At 60.3% G+C, this 17,549-nt stretch overlaps 3 protein-coding genes across 6 annotated transcripts; all 3 read left to right on the plus strand.

Annotated features, from left to right (window-relative positions):
• Positions 1–435: 435 nt before the first annotated feature.
• Positions 436–4,636, plus strand: SPCS2 (signal peptidase complex subunit 2). Its single transcript, XM_064411217.1, has 5 exons — positions 436–546; positions 2,049–2,132; positions 2,406–2,565; positions 3,541–3,676; positions 4,378–4,636. Exons 1-5 carry the CDS (start codon positions 508–510, stop codon positions 4,562–4,564), a joined length of 606 nt encoding a protein of 201 aa, XP_064267287.1. The 5' UTR covers positions 436–507; the 3' UTR covers positions 4,565–4,636.
• A 663-nt stretch (positions 4,637–5,299) lies between these two features.
• NEU3 (neuraminidase 3) lies at positions 5,300–8,344 on the plus strand. Of its 4 annotated transcripts, none has more exons than XM_064411212.1 (4): positions 5,300–5,662; positions 6,325–6,380; positions 6,470–6,712; positions 6,798–8,344. In XM_064411212.1, exons 1-4 carry the CDS (start codon positions 5,356–5,358, stop codon positions 7,734–7,736), a joined length of 1,545 nt encoding a protein of 514 aa, XP_064267282.1. In that variant the 5' UTR covers positions 5,300–5,355; the 3' UTR covers positions 7,737–8,344. The 4 variants fall into 4 exon arrangements, with proteins under 4 accessions (XP_064267282.1, XP_064267283.1, XP_064267284.1 ...); XM_064411213.1 differs by having other exon boundaries at positions 5,304–5,662; positions 6,473–6,712; XM_064411214.1 differs by lacking the exon at positions 5,300–5,662 and adding an exon at positions 5,737–5,812.
• Positions 8,345–9,158: 814 nt separating this feature from the next.
• P4HA3 (prolyl 4-hydroxylase subunit alpha 3) lies at positions 9,159–14,648 on the plus strand. Its single transcript, XM_064411216.1, has 13 exons — positions 9,159–9,405; positions 9,823–9,965; positions 10,181–10,395; positions 10,792–10,941; positions 11,039–11,090; positions 11,280–11,437; positions 11,517–11,693; positions 12,173–12,237; positions 12,404–12,563; positions 13,085–13,147; positions 13,405–13,473; positions 13,676–13,772; positions 13,969–14,648. The coding sequence occupies exons 1-13, from the start codon at positions 9,305–9,307 to the stop codon at positions 14,037–14,039; spliced, it is 1,521 nt and encodes a 506-aa protein (XP_064267286.1). The 5' UTR covers positions 9,159–9,304; the 3' UTR covers positions 14,040–14,648.
• The last annotated feature ends 2,901 nt before the right edge of the window (positions 14,649–17,549 follow it).

A 17,549-nucleotide genomic window follows, 5' to 3' on the forward strand; every position in this document is an offset into this window, starting at 1 on the left:
GGAGCATCCTCCTCACGTGGCTCAGCCACACAACAGGGCTGCTGTATCGGGTTGGAGATCACAGATCATGGAATAGTTAGGGCTGGAAAAGGCCTCCAAGGTCATCGAGTCCCCCAGCGCTGCAAGGCCACCGCTAACCCGTGTCCCCAAGTGCCACATCCACACTTTAAATCCCTCCAGGCGTGGGGACTCCACCACTGCCCTGCGCAGCTGTGCCAGGGCTGGACAGCCCTTCTGGGGTCGGACGGGGCTTGGAGCAGCCTGATCCATTGGAAGGTTCCCCTGCCCATGGCAGGGGGTGGGGCTGGATGGGTTTTAAGGCCGCTCCCAGCCCAAATCCTGGAATTCCATGAAGGGAGCACCTTCCGCACGGCACGGCGACGGCGGGATGGACGGACTGCATTTCCCAGCGTGCCGCGCGGCGCGAGGGGCCCGGACTTCCGGCCGCGCGGCCAATCAGGAGCGCCCAGGTGTCGCGGGCGGGGCGGGGGCGGAGGCGGCGAGAAGATGGCGGCCAAGAGCGGCCGGAACGGGCTCCTGGACAAGGTACGGCGGGCGGGGCTCCTCGGCCGCCCCGAGCGGCCCCCGCCCGGCCGGGGCCCCGGGCCGCGCCCCGCCAGCCCCGCGCCTTCCCCCGCCCGCCCGGGATTCCGCTTTTCACTGCTGGGCGTCCCTCCCTCAGCCCTGGGCATCCTCAGCCATGGGCATCCCCCTCATGACTGAGCATCCCCATCCCTGAGGATTCCCCCTTAGCCCCGAGCATCCCCATCCCTGAGGATTCCCCCTTAGCCCCGGGCATCCCCATCCCTGAGGATTCCCCCTTAGCCCCGGGCATCCCCATCCCTGAGGATTCCCCCTTAGCCCCGGGCATCCCCATCCCTGAGAATCCCCCATCAGCCCTGGGCATCCCCATCCCTGAGAATTCCCCCTCAGTCCTGAAAATCTCCATCCCTGAGAATTCCCCTTCAGCCCTGGTCGTCCCCCTCCAACTGCTGCAGATGCTCGTATAAGCAAAAATAAATTGTGGAAAGAATTCGGCCCCATTCTCTTATGGAAAGGCTGTGGCTTCCAGTTAACTTGTGTGCTAATTAACCCTGGAAGAAAATGCTTCAGCAGCAGCCACCTGAAAAGTCTGGTACCATACACCGATGTGCGAGCTGTGTCCCAGTTCTCCATGATTTTTAGATCCTTCTGGCCGTTGGTTTTGTGGCTCATGAGCCCATGGACACGCAGTGACATTCGCTGAGTGCCTCAGAATTCCCTGAGGGATAACTGGGCTTTTCCCTGTGCAGCTGCAGGGCAAGCAGTGGAGTTTGACATCGTATTTTAAAGGGGTTTTGCTCCTTCAGGGGAGGGAAGGGAGCTCCTTGGGCTGGTAGTTAATCCATCCAGCCTGTGAGCTTCCGGAGCAGGAAGGTGACACGAGAGAAACTGAGGATTGCTCTGCTGGCAGCTGGGATTCCAGCTCCAGTCTCTGACCCGTTTGAAGTAAGGGATCACCTGGGACACTCAGGGCTCGGGCTGATGTGTCACCAAACAGTAATGTGGTTCAGGGAAGTGGGCCCCTTGGAACAGCTGGGAATTGTTACTGGGGAGGAACCCATTCCTGCAGGAGATGTCAATGTGAAAAGTGACAGTCACCTTTGCTTTTGTTACAGAGAATGGTTTTAAATATTTCTTGTTTGTGCCTTTTTAATCTCCCCTTGTGCCAAGATTGTTGGGGGTTCTCAAAGTTTTCCTCCCCAAGAGCCCGTGTGGAGCAGTTTGTCTGGAAAGCAGGAGCACATCCAGAGGCAGGAATCCAGCCCAGCTGTCCCTCCCTGGGGATGGCAGCAGGAGCAGCAGATGAGGAGGCAAAGCTAAAGCTGCTGCCAGAGGCACATCCAGCCTGTGACAAGGTGGACAGCCTGGAACCCACCAGGAGCTGCTCCGGCAGCTCGGGGTGCACATTCCCTCTGTCCAGCCGGGTTTTCCCAAACAGCTCTGCTCTCTGGCTTGCCCCCGGTCGCTGGGATGGAATTCCCCTCACTCCACACTTTCCGTTGCAGTGGAAGATTGATGACAAGCCGGTGAAAATCGACAAATGGGATGGTTCAGCTGTGAAAAATTCCTTGGACGACTCTGCCAAAAAGGTGGGTTCTCTCTCTGCTGAGCTGCCCTGCTGGAAGCTCTCTGGTTTCCTTTCCTGCTTTTTGGGGCTGGCTGTGCCACAGCCATGCTGGGTCTGGTGGCATTCCTTGTGATTCCCGCGTGTCCGTGCTGCCTGAGGCAGGCATCCACCCCCCACAAACCTTCTGCCCAGTTCAGCTGTGCCCCTGGGGCTGCTCCCTCCAAACCCTTCCCAAAAGCAGCGTGTCAAATCCCTGACAAGCTCCCCCTGGACTCGGCTGCCTGTCTCTCCACAGGTGCTCCTGGAGAAGTACAAATACGTGGAGAACTTCCGCCTGATCGACGGGCGCCTCATCATCTGCACAATCTCCTGTCTCTTTGCCATCGTGGCTTTGATTTGGGATTACCTGCACCCTTTTCCTGAATCCAAACCCGTCCTTGCCTTTTGTGTTGTCTCATATCCTTCACAGAGGTTATACCGCAGGGGTTTGATTTTCCACAGGAACAAAACCCTTCTGGATGTTCCCATTTCCAGGCCTGCGGGAATTACGCTTCCTGCCGTGTGGAGATCAGCTGACAATCAGACAGTTTCCATGTGACAGGAAAGTTCTGGGTGTAATGCCCCTAAATTTGAGTGGTCTGAGGCAGATCCTTTTTTTTCATTCCATCCACAGTCCGGCTCCAGACACGCTTGTTTTTCCCTAGTGCCACAGGTCAGATGCTGGGAGGGGAAGGAGGAAATTCCTGCCAGCAGCTCTCTGCAGAGGGATCTGGACAGGCTGGATCCCCTCCACAGCTCAGTGCTGAGGCTCAGCAGGGCACAGGAGTAGTGGTGGCCTTGGCTGGGGGAATGGTGGCCTGGGGGAATGGTTGGACTCAATGGTCTCGGAGGCGTTTTCCAACCTAAACAGTTCTGTGATCCTAAGGAATTTCATTGTTCCTGGCTGTTCTGGGTGGCTTTCAGAACAAATGAGTGACTTACCTTACAGCACTTCAAATTACTTAATTCCAAAACTGGGAAAGAGGAATCGCTTGGTCTGTCCTTGGAGGAGTGTCCAGCAAATCCTTCTGTGGCTTGTTCAGTCTCAAGTTTTCCCAGCAAATGTCAGAGAATCCCAGACCGGTTTGGGTGGGAAGGGGCCTTAAAGCTCATCCATTCCCAGCCCCTGCCATGGGCAGGGACACTTCCACTAAACCAGGTTGCTCCAAGCCCCATCCACCCTGGCACTGGACACTTCCAGGGAGTGAGTAATAAATTATTACAGTTTAGATTTATTAGTTAATTTCTCACGTTGATGAAGCATCAGCCAAACACCCTGTTTGATGTCACTTGAGAGGTGGTTAAACCACAGCTCTGAGGGATCCGAGCGACTCCTCTGCCTGATTTCTGCTTCTCCTTGCACCTTCCTGACGTCCTTAACTGCCTGTGCACGTATTTTGTGATGATGGGAATCCTGACCATCTATACCTCGTACAAAGAGAAGAGCATTTTCCTGGTGGCGCACAGGAAGGACCCGGCCGGGATGGATCCCGACGACGTGTGGCAGCTCTCCTCCAGCCTCAAACGGTACGGCCTGCTCCGGCAGCGGGCTCGGCCCTGCCCTGAGCACGGCCTCTCTTCTGAACCCACCCTGCTCCACCAAAATCCAGCTCCTGGCCCTGGAACGGGAGCGGCCCCAGTGGTTTTCTGCCCCCGGTGTTCATGTCTCACTTCTCTTTAATGTGGGGTGTAAAGGCCTTGAATTGTGTTAATTGTGAGTGCCCAGGTGGGGGCCTCCAGCCCGGGGGGTTTTCCCCTCACACAGGAGAGGGTTTCTGTCCCACTGGGATCCTGCTCTGAGGGATTTTTCCCCTCACACAGGAGAGGGTTTCTGTCCCTCTGGGACCCTGCTCTGAGGTGTGTCTGCCCTCAGGCAAGAGGGGATTTCTATCCTCACTGCGATCCTGTTCTGGGGTTTTCTCCCCCTCACACAGGAGGGGGTTTCTGTCCCACTGGGACCCTGCTCTGGGGTTTTCTCCCCCTCACACAGGAGGGGGTTTCTGTTCCTGGTCTGAGGGATTTCCCCAAACAAGAGGGGGTTTCTGTCCCTCTGGGACCCTGCTCTGAGGGTTTTCCCCTCACACAGGAGGGGGTTTCTGTTCCTGGTCTGAGGGATTTCCCCAAACAAGAGGGGGTTTCTGTCCCTCTGGGACCCTGCTCTGAGGGTTTTCCCCTCACACAGGAGGGGGTTTCTGTCCCTGCTCTGAGGTGTGTCTGCCCTCCCGCAGGTTCGATGACAAGTACACCCTGAAGCTGACGTTCATCAGCGGGAAAACCAAGCAGCAGAGGGAAGCCGAGTTCACCAAGTCCATCGCCAAGTTCTTCGACAACAACGGCACGTTAGTCATGGAGGCCTACGAGCCAGAGGTGTCCAAGCTGCACGACAGCCTGGCCCTGGAGAGGAAAACAAAATGATTTCGGAGCCCAGCCGCCTCCCAGCAGCCTGCTAAATTAACACCAATAAAGTCAAATGGCAAAGAAAGTGAATCATGGCCTCTGTTTTTGTCCTGAAGTCCTATTCCTTTTTGGATAAGCAGGAATTTTAATACTGGACCCAAGATTTGTTGAAGCTCATGGCTAAGCTTGGTCTCTGTGCCTGCCTTCCAGGCTCAAAATTGGATTTTGGGGACCCTCAGGAGGGGAAACACACCACCAGTGCTGCCCCAGCGTCCCTGCTTTACCTGGCAGTGCGTTATCACATGGCTCTGTGTCCAGGGGGCTTTACCAATCCCACCTTTCCATTTCTGCTAGGAGTTCAGGACAAAACCCTTCTGTGAAACAACCATCCCCTCGCAAACAAGTTTGCTTTATTTTTGTATTTATCTAAGTGGGGGTAGAGGATTGTTTTATATAAAAACCTTTTATGTGTTGGGGGGGAGAATCAAATATGCTACTTCTGTGAGCTCAGCCACGAAGCTTCTGAGAAAGTGTAAAAGATTTTCCAAGCTGTGTCTGTCTGTCCTGCGGTTCCCTTCTGGCATCTCCCGTTCCACGTGTCCCTTCTATAAACTGGCATTTTTTAAAAGAGAGATTTTTTTCGGTTGTTTTTTCAATAAAAGGGAAGAACAGACATCAAACGTGTCCTGTAGCATCTCTGGGGTGTTTCACACTGGGGAGGGAATCCCAGTTCACAGAAGGAGAGTCCTGGCATTCCCGTGGCACCACCACAGTCTTGTCACCTAAACCTCGTCCCCAGGTACCACGGGATGAGGGTGACTCCTCTTTTTATCTTGCAGAGCTGGTTGGGCTTGGCTGCCTCACCTCAGGGAGCCCCAGACGGACCTTCCTGGTTTTCCAGCCCTCCCTCGCCACGGCTGTCCCACGAGGGCACCCGGCAGGGGACTCTCCTGGCATCCCAAGCAGGGTCCTGCCTGCATCCCTCTCCTGGCTCCCCTCCCGCCTGCTGGGGAGAGCAGCGGCTCCACCAGCCAGTCTCCTCCGGGAATTCCAGCATTCCCCCGGCCCCGCAGGAGCGCCGGAGGCGGAGCACATCCCCGGCTCACACCTGCACAGGTACTGCCCCCGCCGCCGCCGCGCCGGGCCCCGGGATCCCCGCCCGCCTCCTGGGCCCGCCGAGCGCCTGATCCGGCCCCCCCGGCTCCGGGAGCCGCAGGAAGAGGCGGAGCGGGGCGGCCCCGGCGCGGCGGCGGCGGGAGGAGCGGGGTCTGCGGGATGGGGATGCGGGGATGGGGATGCGGGAGTGCGGGGGCCGCGGCACGGAGGGGAGGGGGCTCAGCACTTGGGGGGTGCAGGGGGATTGGGACCGGGACTGGGGGGTCACGGGGGTGCAGGGGAGCGGGCTGCGGGGGTGTCGGGGGTACACGGGGAGAATGTGGGTGCTGCAGGGGGATGGGGGCGGTCAGGACATGTGGGGAGGGGGAGGCACGGAGGGGGGTCTGTCACCGGGGGGTCCGTGCGTGGTGCAGGGGGACTGTGGGCGCACGGGGAATGGAGGGGAGCAGGGACCCCGGGCTAGTGCCACTCGGGGAGCTCAAGGCGGTGGAGCTCGGGGTCCCGGTGCGGTGCAGGGGGTGCACAGCCCTCGGGAACAGCGGGAGGCGGCACCGCGGGTGAAGCAGGGCAGCCTGTGCGCTACAGGGGAGCAGCACAGACGGGCAGGGGGGCGGCTGTGACCCCAGCGAGGGGCTCTGCTCTCACTCTCCCACCCTGCTCAGGTCCCAGCGGGAGCCTCAGAGTGGCCACCATGTCCCAGGCCACCACCTGCCTCAAGGTGAGCCTTCATCCCTGTCCCCCCGTACGGGCCACCCCCTCCTTTGCCGGGATTTAACCCTTTTACATCTGACTTTCCCACCCTTCCAGCAGCAGGGGGATGGTGAGGAGAGCCCCCCACCGCTGCCATCACCACCGGCATCCCCGCACGTTTTCCCTCCGGAGACGCTGTTCCGACAGGCAGCTGGGGTCACCTATCGCATCCCGGCTCTGCTCTACGTCCCCCCGGATGATTCCTTCCTGGCCTTTGCCGAGAAGCGCTCCTCGGCCCGGGACGAGGATGCCAAGTACCTGGTGCTGCGGCGGGGCCGCCGGCACGGCTCCTCGGTCAAGGTAAAATCCCCCCGGGCTCCAGGAGCACGGGATAGGCGTGATGCCGGCTGGCCCCCATGCTGAGCCCCATTTTCCTTTCTTTCAGTGGGGTCCCACGGAGGAGCTGTCGGCATTGACGCTGCCCGGCCACCGCACCATGAACCCCTGTCCTCTCTACGACGCCAGGAGCGGCACCGTCTTCCTCTTCTGCATCTGCGTGGAGCAGGGCAAGACGGAGCGCTGCCAGATCTGGAGCGGCTGCAGCGCCGCCCGCCTCTGCTTCGCCACCAGCGCCGACGGCGGCCGCGGCTGGAGCGCGCTGCGGGACGTGACGGACGAGGCCATCGGCGCCGACCTGTCCCGCTGGGCCACCTTCGCCGTGGGGCCGGGCCACGGCGTGCAGCTGGCCTCGGGCCGGCTGGTGGTGCCGGCCTACACCTACTACGTGCACGGCTGTCTGTGCGGGGCGCTGCGGCTGCCCTGCTTCACGCGCCAGCACGCCCTCGTCTTCTACAGCGACGACGGCGGGCGCCGCTGGCACAAGGGCGGCCTGCTGGGCGGCGAGCGCACGGGCGAGTGCCAGGTGGCCGAGGTGGGCGGCCCGCGGCGGCCCGTGCTGTACTGCAGCGCCCGGGCGCCGCGGGGCTGCCGCGCCGTGGCCCTCAGCACCGACCGCGGCCTGCGCTTCCAGCGGCCCGCGCCGTGCGCGGCCCTGGGCGAGCCGCCGCGGGGCTGCCAGGGCAGCGTGCTCAGCTTCGCCCACGCCGCCGGCCAGCCCCCCTGGCTGCTCTACTCGCACCCCACCGACCGGCACCGCCGGCGCGACCTGGGGCTCTACGTGAACCCCTCGCCGCCGGACGGGGCGGGCTGGCGGCGGCCCTGGCTGCTGCACGCCGGGCCCGCCGGCTACTCCGACCTGGCGGCCTGCCCCGGCGGCCTCTTCGGGTGCTTGTTCGAGTGCGGCGCCAGCAGCGCCTGCGAGGAAATCGCCTTCTGCCTCTTCAGCCTGGAGCCCTCCGGCGATGAGGAGCTCAAGGCTTCCTGAAACAGACCCGTTTTAGGCGGCGCGGTCGCTCCTGAGCGTCGGCGGCCGGAGCCAGTGAGCGCGGCAGTGCCCAGGACATTGCAAGTGCACCAGAGGCTCAGCATCGTGCACCTTTTTATTTAATTACGCCTTTTTAATCACCCGTCGGGTGTTGTCGGTGACCTGCGGCAGTGGAGGACCTGCTCTGGCTTGGCCAAGGGGGGATGCCAGCACAGCATAGGAAATGCCGCTGCTTCTCCAGAAATCAGCGTTTTTCACCTGGTAGCAGCTGGAAAGCAGAAGGTGCCAGCAAGAGCAGCTGACTCCCTGAGGAAAAAGTACCCAGAAATCTTGGTTTAGTTAAAAATATTCCAGTTCCTGTGTTCCTGCAGGTGGCAGAAGATTCCCAGTTTTTACCATTTTTTATCCTGCTTTCTTCACTTGCCTACTTTAGACTTGAGTTTCTCCCTGCCCCCTGGGAAAAAGCGCTCGAATCTTGACCGGGGGCAAGGGGAGAGGAGTGTTGGGGAGTGTTGCATTCTGCTCCATAGGGAACAGCTTCTAGCATCCCGACAGTGACAGTGATCTCACATCCCCGTGCTGCTGTCAAATAAAATTGTCCCAAAACACGTGAAATCCAGTCCATACCGGGGAAATCCCAACGGGGCTGGCCCTGCCCCAGAAAGATGCAGGATGGCCCCAAGCACGGCACCTCCCACTGCATCCTGGTGCTGGTTTTGTACGGAGAGGCGGGCAGACAGGATGGATGCAAGGCGGGATGGGCAGAGGATCAAATCAAGACGGGCACAGGCAGGATGTGGACAGGGACGGGCAGGATGGGGCCAAGATGGAATGGGGACAGGCAGGATGCCGTCAGATAAGATTCGGACAGAAGACCAAATGGGGACAGACAGGAGCGGGCAGGCAGGATGAAGCTGAGGACAGAGCAGGATGGGGCCCGGAGAGAACAGGGAAAGGGGCAGGAGCAGGCAGGAGGAGGCTGGGGACAGACAAGAGGGGGACAAGCAGGATAGGGACAGAGGGGCAGACTGGAATGGGGACAGGCACAAGCAGGACGGGGAGCAGCACCACACCGCCCTCCCCAGCCAGCGTGGCGGATCCGGGGCGCCCCCACCCCTTTTCCCCCCAAAGGCGGGGCCTCTCCGCCCCTTTTCCCCCGCTTCTCCCGGCGGCGGCGGCGGCCGGATGCGGGCGCTGGGGCTCGGGGCACGGCTGGCACGGGGCGAGCTGGGGGCTCGGGGTACGGGGTGAACTGGGCGTGCTGGGGATACCTGGAGCACCGGGGGCACTGCTGGGAGTCGGGGCGCTGGAGGCACTGGGGATACTGGGGGCGTTGCTGGGACTGGAGGCACTGTGGGTACCTGGAGCAGTGCGGGCGTTCGGGGTGTTCTGGGGGCGCTGGGAGCACTGGGAGCACTGGGGGCGCTGGGTTCTTGGCGCACTGGGAGCACTGGGGGCGCTGGGTTCTCGGCGCACTGGGATCACCGGGAGCACTGGGGGCGCTGGCGGTGCTGGGGGCGCTGCTGGCGCTGCTGCCGCCCCCCGCCCCGGCCGAGACCTTCTCTGCCATGCTGAGCGTGCGGGCAGCGCTGGGCGCCGAGCGCCGCCTGCTCCGCCGGCTCCGCTCCTACCTGCGGGACGAGAGCTCCCGCCTGCGCCTCCTCCGCAGGTACCGGCACCCCAACCGCGTCCGCCCGGCTCCGGCCACCCATCCCGCCCCCCGGGCCCAGGCCTGGGTGATTCCCGGCTGCGAGGAGGGGTCAGCCCATCCCCACCTTCCCCGCAGCACCCAGTTTTTGGGGGTGGCCCTAAATAAGAGGGTGGTGGGAGGACGGGAAGCTGACTGGACATGGCTCAGGCTCCCCTTCCCCCAGCTGTGCCCCAGGAGGGGGACATGGCTCTCCACCCATAGGGATCTGGGCTGCAGCATCCCCAAGGCACGGGCCATCCCCACAGACCCACCAGGGCTGGGTTGGACAAAGTGGACACTGAGGAAAAGCTGCCCAGCAGTGGGGGGACTCAGCCCCCACCCGGGCGGTGTCAGCACCGAGCAGCACCGCAGTGCCCTCCCGTGGGTGCCCTGTAGGTTCTATGAGAAGGTCCAGGCACTGCACCAGGACCCCGAGGCCTCGGTGGACAACCCCTTGTTGGCCTTCAGCCTCATCAAGCGCCTGCACTCGGACTGGCCCAACATCATCTACAGCGAGGAGGCCACCAGGAACACCGAGGGTAGGGGGAGGATGCCCGGCCTCGTGTCCCCTCTGTCACCTAGGCCAGGAAATAGATGGAGGGGCTGGGGAACGGGTGGAGAAGCAAGGAAATTGTTGGAGGAGCAGAATGAATGGAGGAGCAGGATGTGGGGTCCCCGGGGGAAAGAGCTGATAAGGGTGATCACACCTCATAATTTCATTTATCCCCTCCTGCACGTCTTTCCCACCCTGCAGCACTCCATGCTGGCCTCAGGGAGGTGGAGCAGGAGCTGCCTGGAGCCGAGGACCTGGACGGGGCCGCCAGGGCGCTGATGAGGCTGCAGGATGTGTACGCCCTGAGCGTCAAGGGCTTGGCCAGCGGCGTCTTCCAGAGAGCCGGGCACCCGCCCCTCTACAGCCCCGGCCGGCGCGCCTCCCTCTCTGCCGACGACTGCTTCCACGTGGGAAAGGTGGGGGACAGCCCCACAAGCCCCCACAGAGCTTCCCCAGCCTGGGGCGCTGCTTCCATAGGGATGGACATGGGGGTTCTTCACATGGGCTGAGATGGAAGCGCAGGTGCAAACGGGGATGAGATTGAGGTGGGGATGGAACAGGAGAGGAAGGGATGGGACAGGATGGGGATGGTGTGGGAGGGAATGGGGATGGGGATGGAGATGGCAACCGGAAAGCGACAGATGCAATGGTACAGGATGAGTGGGAATTGGGATGGGATGGGATGGGATGGGATGGGATGGGATGGGATGGGACGGGACGGGACGGGACGGGACGGGACGGGATGGGATGGGATGGGATGGGATGGGATGGGATGGCCCAGCTGCAGGTGCAGGTGACGCGTTGCCCCGCAGGTGGCCTATGACACAGGTGACTATTACCACTCCATTGCCTGGCTGGAGGAGGCTGTCAGCCTCTTCCGCCTCTCCTACGGCAGCTGGAACCTGGAGGACCGGAGCAGCCTGGAGGATGCTCTGGACCATCTGGCCTTCTCCTACTTCATGGTACAGCCACGAGTCCCCTCCCCATCCCCAGTGTCCGGTAGAGCAAAACCGTGGGTGGGAGGGTGGATGCTGATGGGGTCTCCACTCCCCCATCCAGGCTGGAAACATCTCTCACGCCTTGAGCCTCTCCAGGGAGTTTCTCCGCTACGGTATGTGGGACAACCCTGGATGCAGCAGGAAGAGGGAAAAGATTTTGGGATGTCCCCATCACCTCTGCATGGCAACAGCCTCCCTCACCCCATTTCTTGCCCCCATCTGGGGCAATTCTCCAGGGACCGATGCCAGGGAAGGGGGTTGATGGGGATGCAGCACTCTGGGTGACACCACCTCCCCAGCAGATCCCAGAAACCAAAGGGTGTCGAGGAACGTGGCCAAGTACAAGAAGCTGCTGGAGATGGGGATGGGGGCAAGTGCCAGGCCCCTGCAGCGCCCCAACAGCACCCGCCTGCAGAGCCGAGATGCCTACGAGGAGCTGTGCCAGCGCCCCAGGGAGCAGGTGGGGCTGGCAGGGGTGCCGGGGTCCCCCGGCACCCCTGTCCCCCTCTGACGCCCTCCTTGGTCCTCTTCCTCCCCAGCCAGCCCCAGAGCAGCTCCCGCACCTCGGCTGCTCCTACGAGACCAACGGCAGCCCCTTCCTCCTCCTCCAGCCTGCCAAGAAGGAGATGGTCCGGATCCAGCCCCACGTGGCTCTGTACCACGATTTCATCACCGATGCTGAGGCTGAGACTATCAAGGGGTTGGCAGGGCCCTGGGTGAGCCATACCCATCCCCAGGGATGTCCCTTTCCTGCAGCAGGGTGTCCCAGGAGATCATGACCCAGGGTGAATGCAGAGATAGGAGGGGTTTTATGGCTAAAGTCTCCTCCAGGGAGTTCAGATGGGACGGGGCTTGGAGCAACCTTGTCTAATGGAATGTGACAAGGGGATGGAACTGGATGATCTTGGAAGGCCCCTTCCAAACCAAACCACTCTAGAATTAGATGAGACCCTGGGGATGATGACCCCCGTTCCATGTGAGCCCCCAAAAGACTTTTTGGAAGAAACCAGGTCCACAGCTGCACCTGAACCACTTCCCAGCCAGGCCTGACCCGGTGACTCCACCTCTGTCACTGCTTCCCTCTCCCCAGTGAGACACCTCGGGGGGGGATGCTTGGCAGCTGGCTGGTTCAAACCCACCACGTGGTGTGAGGGTCCCCACGCGTGGCAACATACGTCCCCCGTGTGTCCCTCAGCTGCAGAGATCCGTGGTTGCCTCTGGGGAGAAGCAGCAGAAGGCCGAGTACCGCATAAGCAAGAGGTAGTGGCCACCCCTCCCTCATCCCCCGGCCATGGGACCCCCGTGGCTCCGTGGCCACCTCTGAGGTGGCAGCGAGGCCACGCTGGGAGGCCTGGCTCCTGCGGCGGTGCCTGCGGGTGAAGCCCAGCCTCAGGTGAATCCGGGGCTGACAGGCCTGCTCCCGCAGCGCCTGGCTGAAGGACACGGCCGACCCCGTGGTGCGGGCGCTGGATCGGCGCATGGCCGCCCTCACCGGGCTGGACCTGCGGCCGCCCTACGCCGAGCACCTGCAGGTGGTCAACTACGGCTTGGGAGGCCACTACGAGCCACACTTCGACCACGCCACGGTCAGGGAGCGGCCAGGCTGGGCCTGGGGGACCGTGGGGTGACACGCAGGGCGGCTCCTGGGGTGGACTCAGGGGTGGTCCCTGGGGATGGGCCCGGGGTTGGCCTTGGGGGTGATTCCTCAGATGTTCCTGAAGGAGAGCTCTTGGGTAGCCCCTCGGCTGTTCATGGAGATGGGCCCTGGATGCTCCTCATGATGCTGCTGGGATGGTGCCCAAGGGAAGACCCCAAACTGTCCCTGGGGGTGTCCCCGTGGTGATCCCTAGGTTATTCCCTGAGATGTTCCTAGTGATGCACCCTGGGATGGCCCCTGGCAGGGGTGGGATGGATGGTCCCAGGATGGTGATCCCTGGGTGGGTGCCTGGGGTATTCCTGGGAAGGGAGGGAAGGAGGGAGAAAAAAGAAGGGAGAAGGAAGCGTTTTCTGGGGGGAACAGTGTGGGGCAGCTTAGAGCTGCTGGGCTGTGAGGGGCTGGGCTGTGTCAGGGCAGGACCGACCGTCCCCACCTCCCCTTTTGGAGCAGTCCATGAAGAGCCCCCTGTACAGGATGAAGTCGGGCAACAGGATCGCCACAATCATGATCTACGTGAGTCCTCCCTGGTTTCCAGGCCTGCAGGGATAACACTGGCTTGGCCCTCAGGGTATGGGATGGGTGAGGGCAGCCCCAAAACCCTGGAGTGTGTGGGAAGTGCCAATGTCTGTGGAGTATTCAGGAGCTTGTGCTGTGCCAAAGTGAGGGAACAGAGCTGGGGCCCAAGGGAGGTTTTGTGCCTCAGTTTCCCTGTGCAAAGGAGCATCACAGGGAAGGGGGGATCCATGGCTCCTATTTTTCTCCTTTTCCAGCTGAGTGCAGTGGAGGCTGGAGGCTCCACTGCTTTCATCTATGCCAACTTCAGCGTGCCCGTGGTCAAGGTGAGGGGTCCTGTGGAATTGCTGGGAGCAGGGAAGGGAGGGTGCTGTCCTCCGTATCTCAGCTCCTGCAGGGAGTTGTGGTCAAGCCTCTCCTGATGCCAAACCCCAGCCCCGGATTCCCGAATCTGTTCTGGGGTGCCAAAATTCAGTCTTGTGGGTCCCAGCTCTGTTTTAGGGTACCAAACCCGTCTCTGCTCTGCAGAATGCAGCTCTTTTCTGGTGGAACCTGCGGAGGAACGGGAATGGTGATGGGGACACCCTCCACGCCGGCTGCCCCGTCCTGGCCGGGGACAAGTGGGGTGAGAGATGCTACCAGGGGTCACCCCGGGGTGACACGGGGCTGGAGGGACAGCTCCACCGACAGGGAAGCAAGAGCGGCTGGGAATGCACAAATATCCTGGATAATGGGGAAAAGTTCCCCGACAGCAGCACAGGATTAGAGAAAGGTGCAGAGGGAAGGGAGCAGACAGGGGTCCATGTCCTTGTTCCTTCCAGTGGCCAATAAGTGGATCCACGAGCACGGGCAGGAATTCCGGCGGCCGTGCAGCGCTGACCCACAGGACTGAGCTGTGTGGGACCACGGATGTGACATCTGCAGGTGGCAAAGCCACCCGGCACAGCATCTCCCCAGGGAGGGAGGGAGGGGAGGGGGCAGCAGCAGAGCAGAGCGTGATCGCAAGGGGCACTTGCTCAACCACGGCCAGACTGGGTGGAAATAAAGTCTTTTATAAACCCGAGTCTGTTCTGGGGTGCCAAACCCTATCCCTGGGGCTCCCATCCGTTAGGGAATGCCAAAATCCAGTCTCGGGGAGAGGCAGCTCCTTCCAGCCGTGCTGGCCCCCCGCCTGCCTGCAGACAAGCTCCCTTTCTCCCCGCCGGCCGCAGCCCCGACGTGACCGGGAGGCCGAGAGCGGGGAGCCGGGACCTGCGCGGCCCTCGCTCCGTGCCCAGCGATGCCTGCTGTGGTTTCCTATTCCCGTTCTCGCTCCGTGCCCAGCGATGCCTGCTGTGGTTTCCTATTCCCGTTCTCGCTCCGTGCCCAGACGCCTGCTGCAGCCCCAGGGAGCTCGGGCCCTCGCGGCCCGTCCCGAAGGCTCCGTGCCCGCCGCTCCAAGCGGACCGGGCTCCCTCAGCCCGCTCAGCTAGCCTGGCCTGTGTTAGCCTAGGCAACACGGTTGGGTTCCGGTTTTGTTCCTTTTTTCTGGCCTCGGAGACGGTGCGACCAATCCTTCGGCCGTTTTTGGGGCCTTTTTTTTTTTTTTTTTTTTTTTTTTTCCTTGTTCACCCCCCGAGCTGTTCGGTTCGGTTTTGGCCCAGCATCTCAGAGCCGGCGGGAGGAGCATCGGCCGGGGCCCGGCGGCACGGGAGGGGCCGGCCCGGCCCCGGAGCTCGGCACAGCCGAGCCAGCCGGAGGAAGGACACCAAATCCAGCGGATTCGTCTGCAGAGACGAGGGGACCCCGCCAGGAGTGCACAGGTTCCCTCAGGTTCCCTCAGTTTGCCCGGGCTGCTGCGTGCCCCCCTTGTGTTCCCCCTTCCCCGGGACAGGAGCCGCCGCCATTTTCTCCCCCCTCACCGCATTGCCGGCCCCCCGGTGCGGGCTTTTTTCCCTTTCCTGGAATTTTGTTTCGTTTTGTTGGGGGTTTTTGTTTGTTTTGGTTTTTTGTTTTGTTTTGGTTCGTTTCTTTTTGCTTTGTTTCATTTCGTTTCGTTCTGTTTTTATCCGGCGGGGATGGATGGGGGGGGCAGTGGTGTTAAGGTCGGACAATTCAATATCTAGCATGTATTCATTTTCTTTTTCCGTGCCGTGCGGGCACTCTGGGAATAAACGATTGGGGTTTTTTTCACTTCCATCCACTGCTGTTAACCTCCTATTGGCAGAAAGGGATTGTTGCAACCCTTCTTTAGAAGAAACACTCGTTCCAGAGGGTTTGTCTCCTAAGCTTGTCTCTAAACCGAGACACTCATCTAGGTGGCGTTTGGATGAGATTCAAACCCTCCAGGATGGAAGCCCAGCTCTCCAGGGAGATCACCATATCACCTCCTGGCCTCTTTCCCGGCTGGAAGGGAAAGGACAGAAATTGGGGAGGGGGATAGGAACAGAAGGCAGAGTTTTGCCGAGGCTCTCCTCTTCTTGGGGTCAGAAATGCGCGTTTATCACTCCTGGCTGTGTTCATCCAGCGGGGATTAACCCTTCCATAGGCACCCAGGGATGGGGGTGAGCTGCAGGGAGTATTCGGGCAGGCCAGCAGGAACTCGGAAGAGGCTCCAGCAGCCCTCTGGGGCTGTTAAACCTGCCGGAATGTAAAACAGGCTGCAAGACTTCCAGTTTCTCCCAGTTCCTGCTTTTCAGTCAGGAACCAGCGCTGCAGGACGCAGAGAAGGCTGAACAGAGCACAGGTTACTCACCAGCCCCAGTGCTCCGGTTTATTACTTCCAGACGTTTCTGTACATATGGGAGTCATTGGTCACAGGGAGGAGGGGGAAAGTGAAAGCTGTGGCTAAATTTCCCCCTCCTCCTCACACTGGGGTGCTGGGAAGGGATGGGGGAGCATTTTGGATGACAAGAGGCTTCCATGAGTCACCAGAAAAACCCAGTGGCTGGGTCTGGTGCAGGAGCAGCTGGATCAACCCCCTTCCTCCACAGGCTGCTCCAAGGAGCCCAAGCATCACAGCTAAAGGGAAAGCAGGAATTCCTACTCCAGGCTTTTCACAAATGCTTTATTTGTAGGCGAGGGAGATGGACACAGAACAAGACAAGACCAGGAAGAGGCTGACATGGGACATGGTGGCGTGTGGTCTCCAGAGAACTGACACCCCCACACACACACCCCCACACACAAACACACACATTTTCCTTCTGGAAACAGCAAAACTTGGAGCAAACAGCCAGTCCGTTCCCGCCGTGTCGGATGCCACATGGGCACAGTGCTGAGGGGCAGCATGGACAGACAGATGGACAGACGGACGGCACAACCAAGGGATGCAGGTTAGGGCATCACAAAGGGCACTTCCAGCCTGTGAGCAGGCTCGGGGATGGGTGGGAGAATGCTCTAGGGACAAGGGCTCTTGGAAGTGAAAAGCCATCAACTCAAGTTTTTGACCTTGCCTAAAGATCCAGGTGTGGATTTCCAAGAGTGTTGATTGCCAGCTCAAACCAGTGGACGGCTGGTTGCCAGGCACCTCCACACAGCCCTTTCCCCAAAGCCTTCCTGCTCCCAAAAGAAATGGCAGTAGTGGAGAACAGGAAAAACGTCAGTGCTAAAGTCACAGAATCAGAGTAATTTGGGTAGGGACCAAGCTTAAATCCCACCCAGTGCCATCCCTGCCATGGCAGGGACACCTCCCACAGTCCCAGGCTGCTCCCAGCCCCATCCAGCCTGGCCTTGGGCACTGCCAGGGATCCAGGGGCAGCCACAGCTGCTCTGGGCACCCTGTGCCAGGGCCTAAATTGTACAAAAACTGCTCTCTAGTACCCAGTCAGACCTCCTCCAAGGTCTGTGTTGCCCAGTTCTGCCTTTTCCAAGTCATCCCAACACTGTTTGCAAATCACAAACACATGGGAAGCATGGCTGGAATGGGCTTTCTCAGGTTGTCCAAGCCTTTCCCTCACAAAAAAGGGGGAAAATAACAACTTTTCCTATTGCTGCATCACTTCTGCAGACCCCCTGTCACAATCTGAGGGGACAATTCTGGCTGCACAGCCCCAGGCCTGAGTTTAATTCCTTACTCAAGGGTTGATTTATTCAAAGCAAGAGTACCTGCTTTGGCAATAGAGCAAATAATATTTTTCCAACAATCCCAATGCTCCAGACTTCTGCAAGTGCCTGATGGCTTTGTCCAGTACACATAATCTGGCAAAACCCATCCTAGGTCTCAGACATTTATTTAATTAATTTATTCAATTAAAATGAAGCCTGCAACAGACCAGCATCCCAAAGCACATCTCCTGCTCCTGCCAAACCTTGGGATCCTCCACTGGGAAAGCTGCCACTGATCCTCAATCCAACAAGTGAAACAAAACCAGGAGAGGTTTCTAAGTAATCAAAAGGCTGCAGGAAAAATGCAGAGCTGGGA

Source organism: Passer domesticus, chromosome 2 (assembly GCF_036417665.1).
Source record: "Passer domesticus isolate bPasDom1 chromosome 2, bPasDom1.hap1, whole genome shotgun sequence".
In the NCBI taxonomy this organism is placed as follows: domain Eukaryota; kingdom Metazoa; phylum Chordata; class Aves; order Passeriformes; family Passeridae; genus Passer; species Passer domesticus.

Bases quoted from the DNA above. Each gene is read 5' to 3' on its own strand.
- SPCS2 (XM_064411217.1), top strand. From the start codon at position 508: ATGGCGGCCAAGAGCGGCCGGAACGGGCTCCTGGACAAG. The intron at 547-2,048 runs GTACGGCGGGCG...TTTCCGTTGCAG, and splicing joins GGAACGGGCTCCTGGACAAG to TGGAAGATTGATGACAAGCC. The intron at 2,566-3,540 runs CATATCCTTCAC...ACTGCCTGTGCA, and splicing joins CCTTGCCTTTTGTGTTGTCT to CGTATTTTGTGATGATGGGA.
- NEU3 (XM_064411212.1), top strand. From the start codon at position 5,356: ATGAGGGTGACTCCTCTTTTTATCTTGCAGAGCTGGTTGGGCTTGGCT. The intron at 5,663-6,324 runs GTACTGCCCCCG...CACCCTGCTCAG, and splicing joins CCCGGCTCACACCTGCACAG to GTCCCAGCGGGAGCCTCAGA. The intron at 6,713-6,797 runs GTAAAATCCCCC...CCTTTCTTTCAG, and splicing joins GGCACGGCTCCTCGGTCAAG to TGGGGTCCCACGGAGGAGCT.
- P4HA3 (XM_064411216.1), top strand. From the start codon at position 9,305: ATGCTGAGCGTGCGGGCAGCGCTGGGCGCCGAGCGCCGCCTGCTCCGC. The intron at 12,564-13,084 runs GTCAGGGAGCGG...CTTTTGGAGCAG, and splicing joins CACACTTCGACCACGCCACG to TCCATGAAGAGCCCCCTGTA. The intron at 13,148-13,404 runs GTGAGTCCTCCC...CTCCTTTTCCAG, and splicing joins TCGCCACAATCATGATCTAC to CTGAGTGCAGTGGAGGCTGG.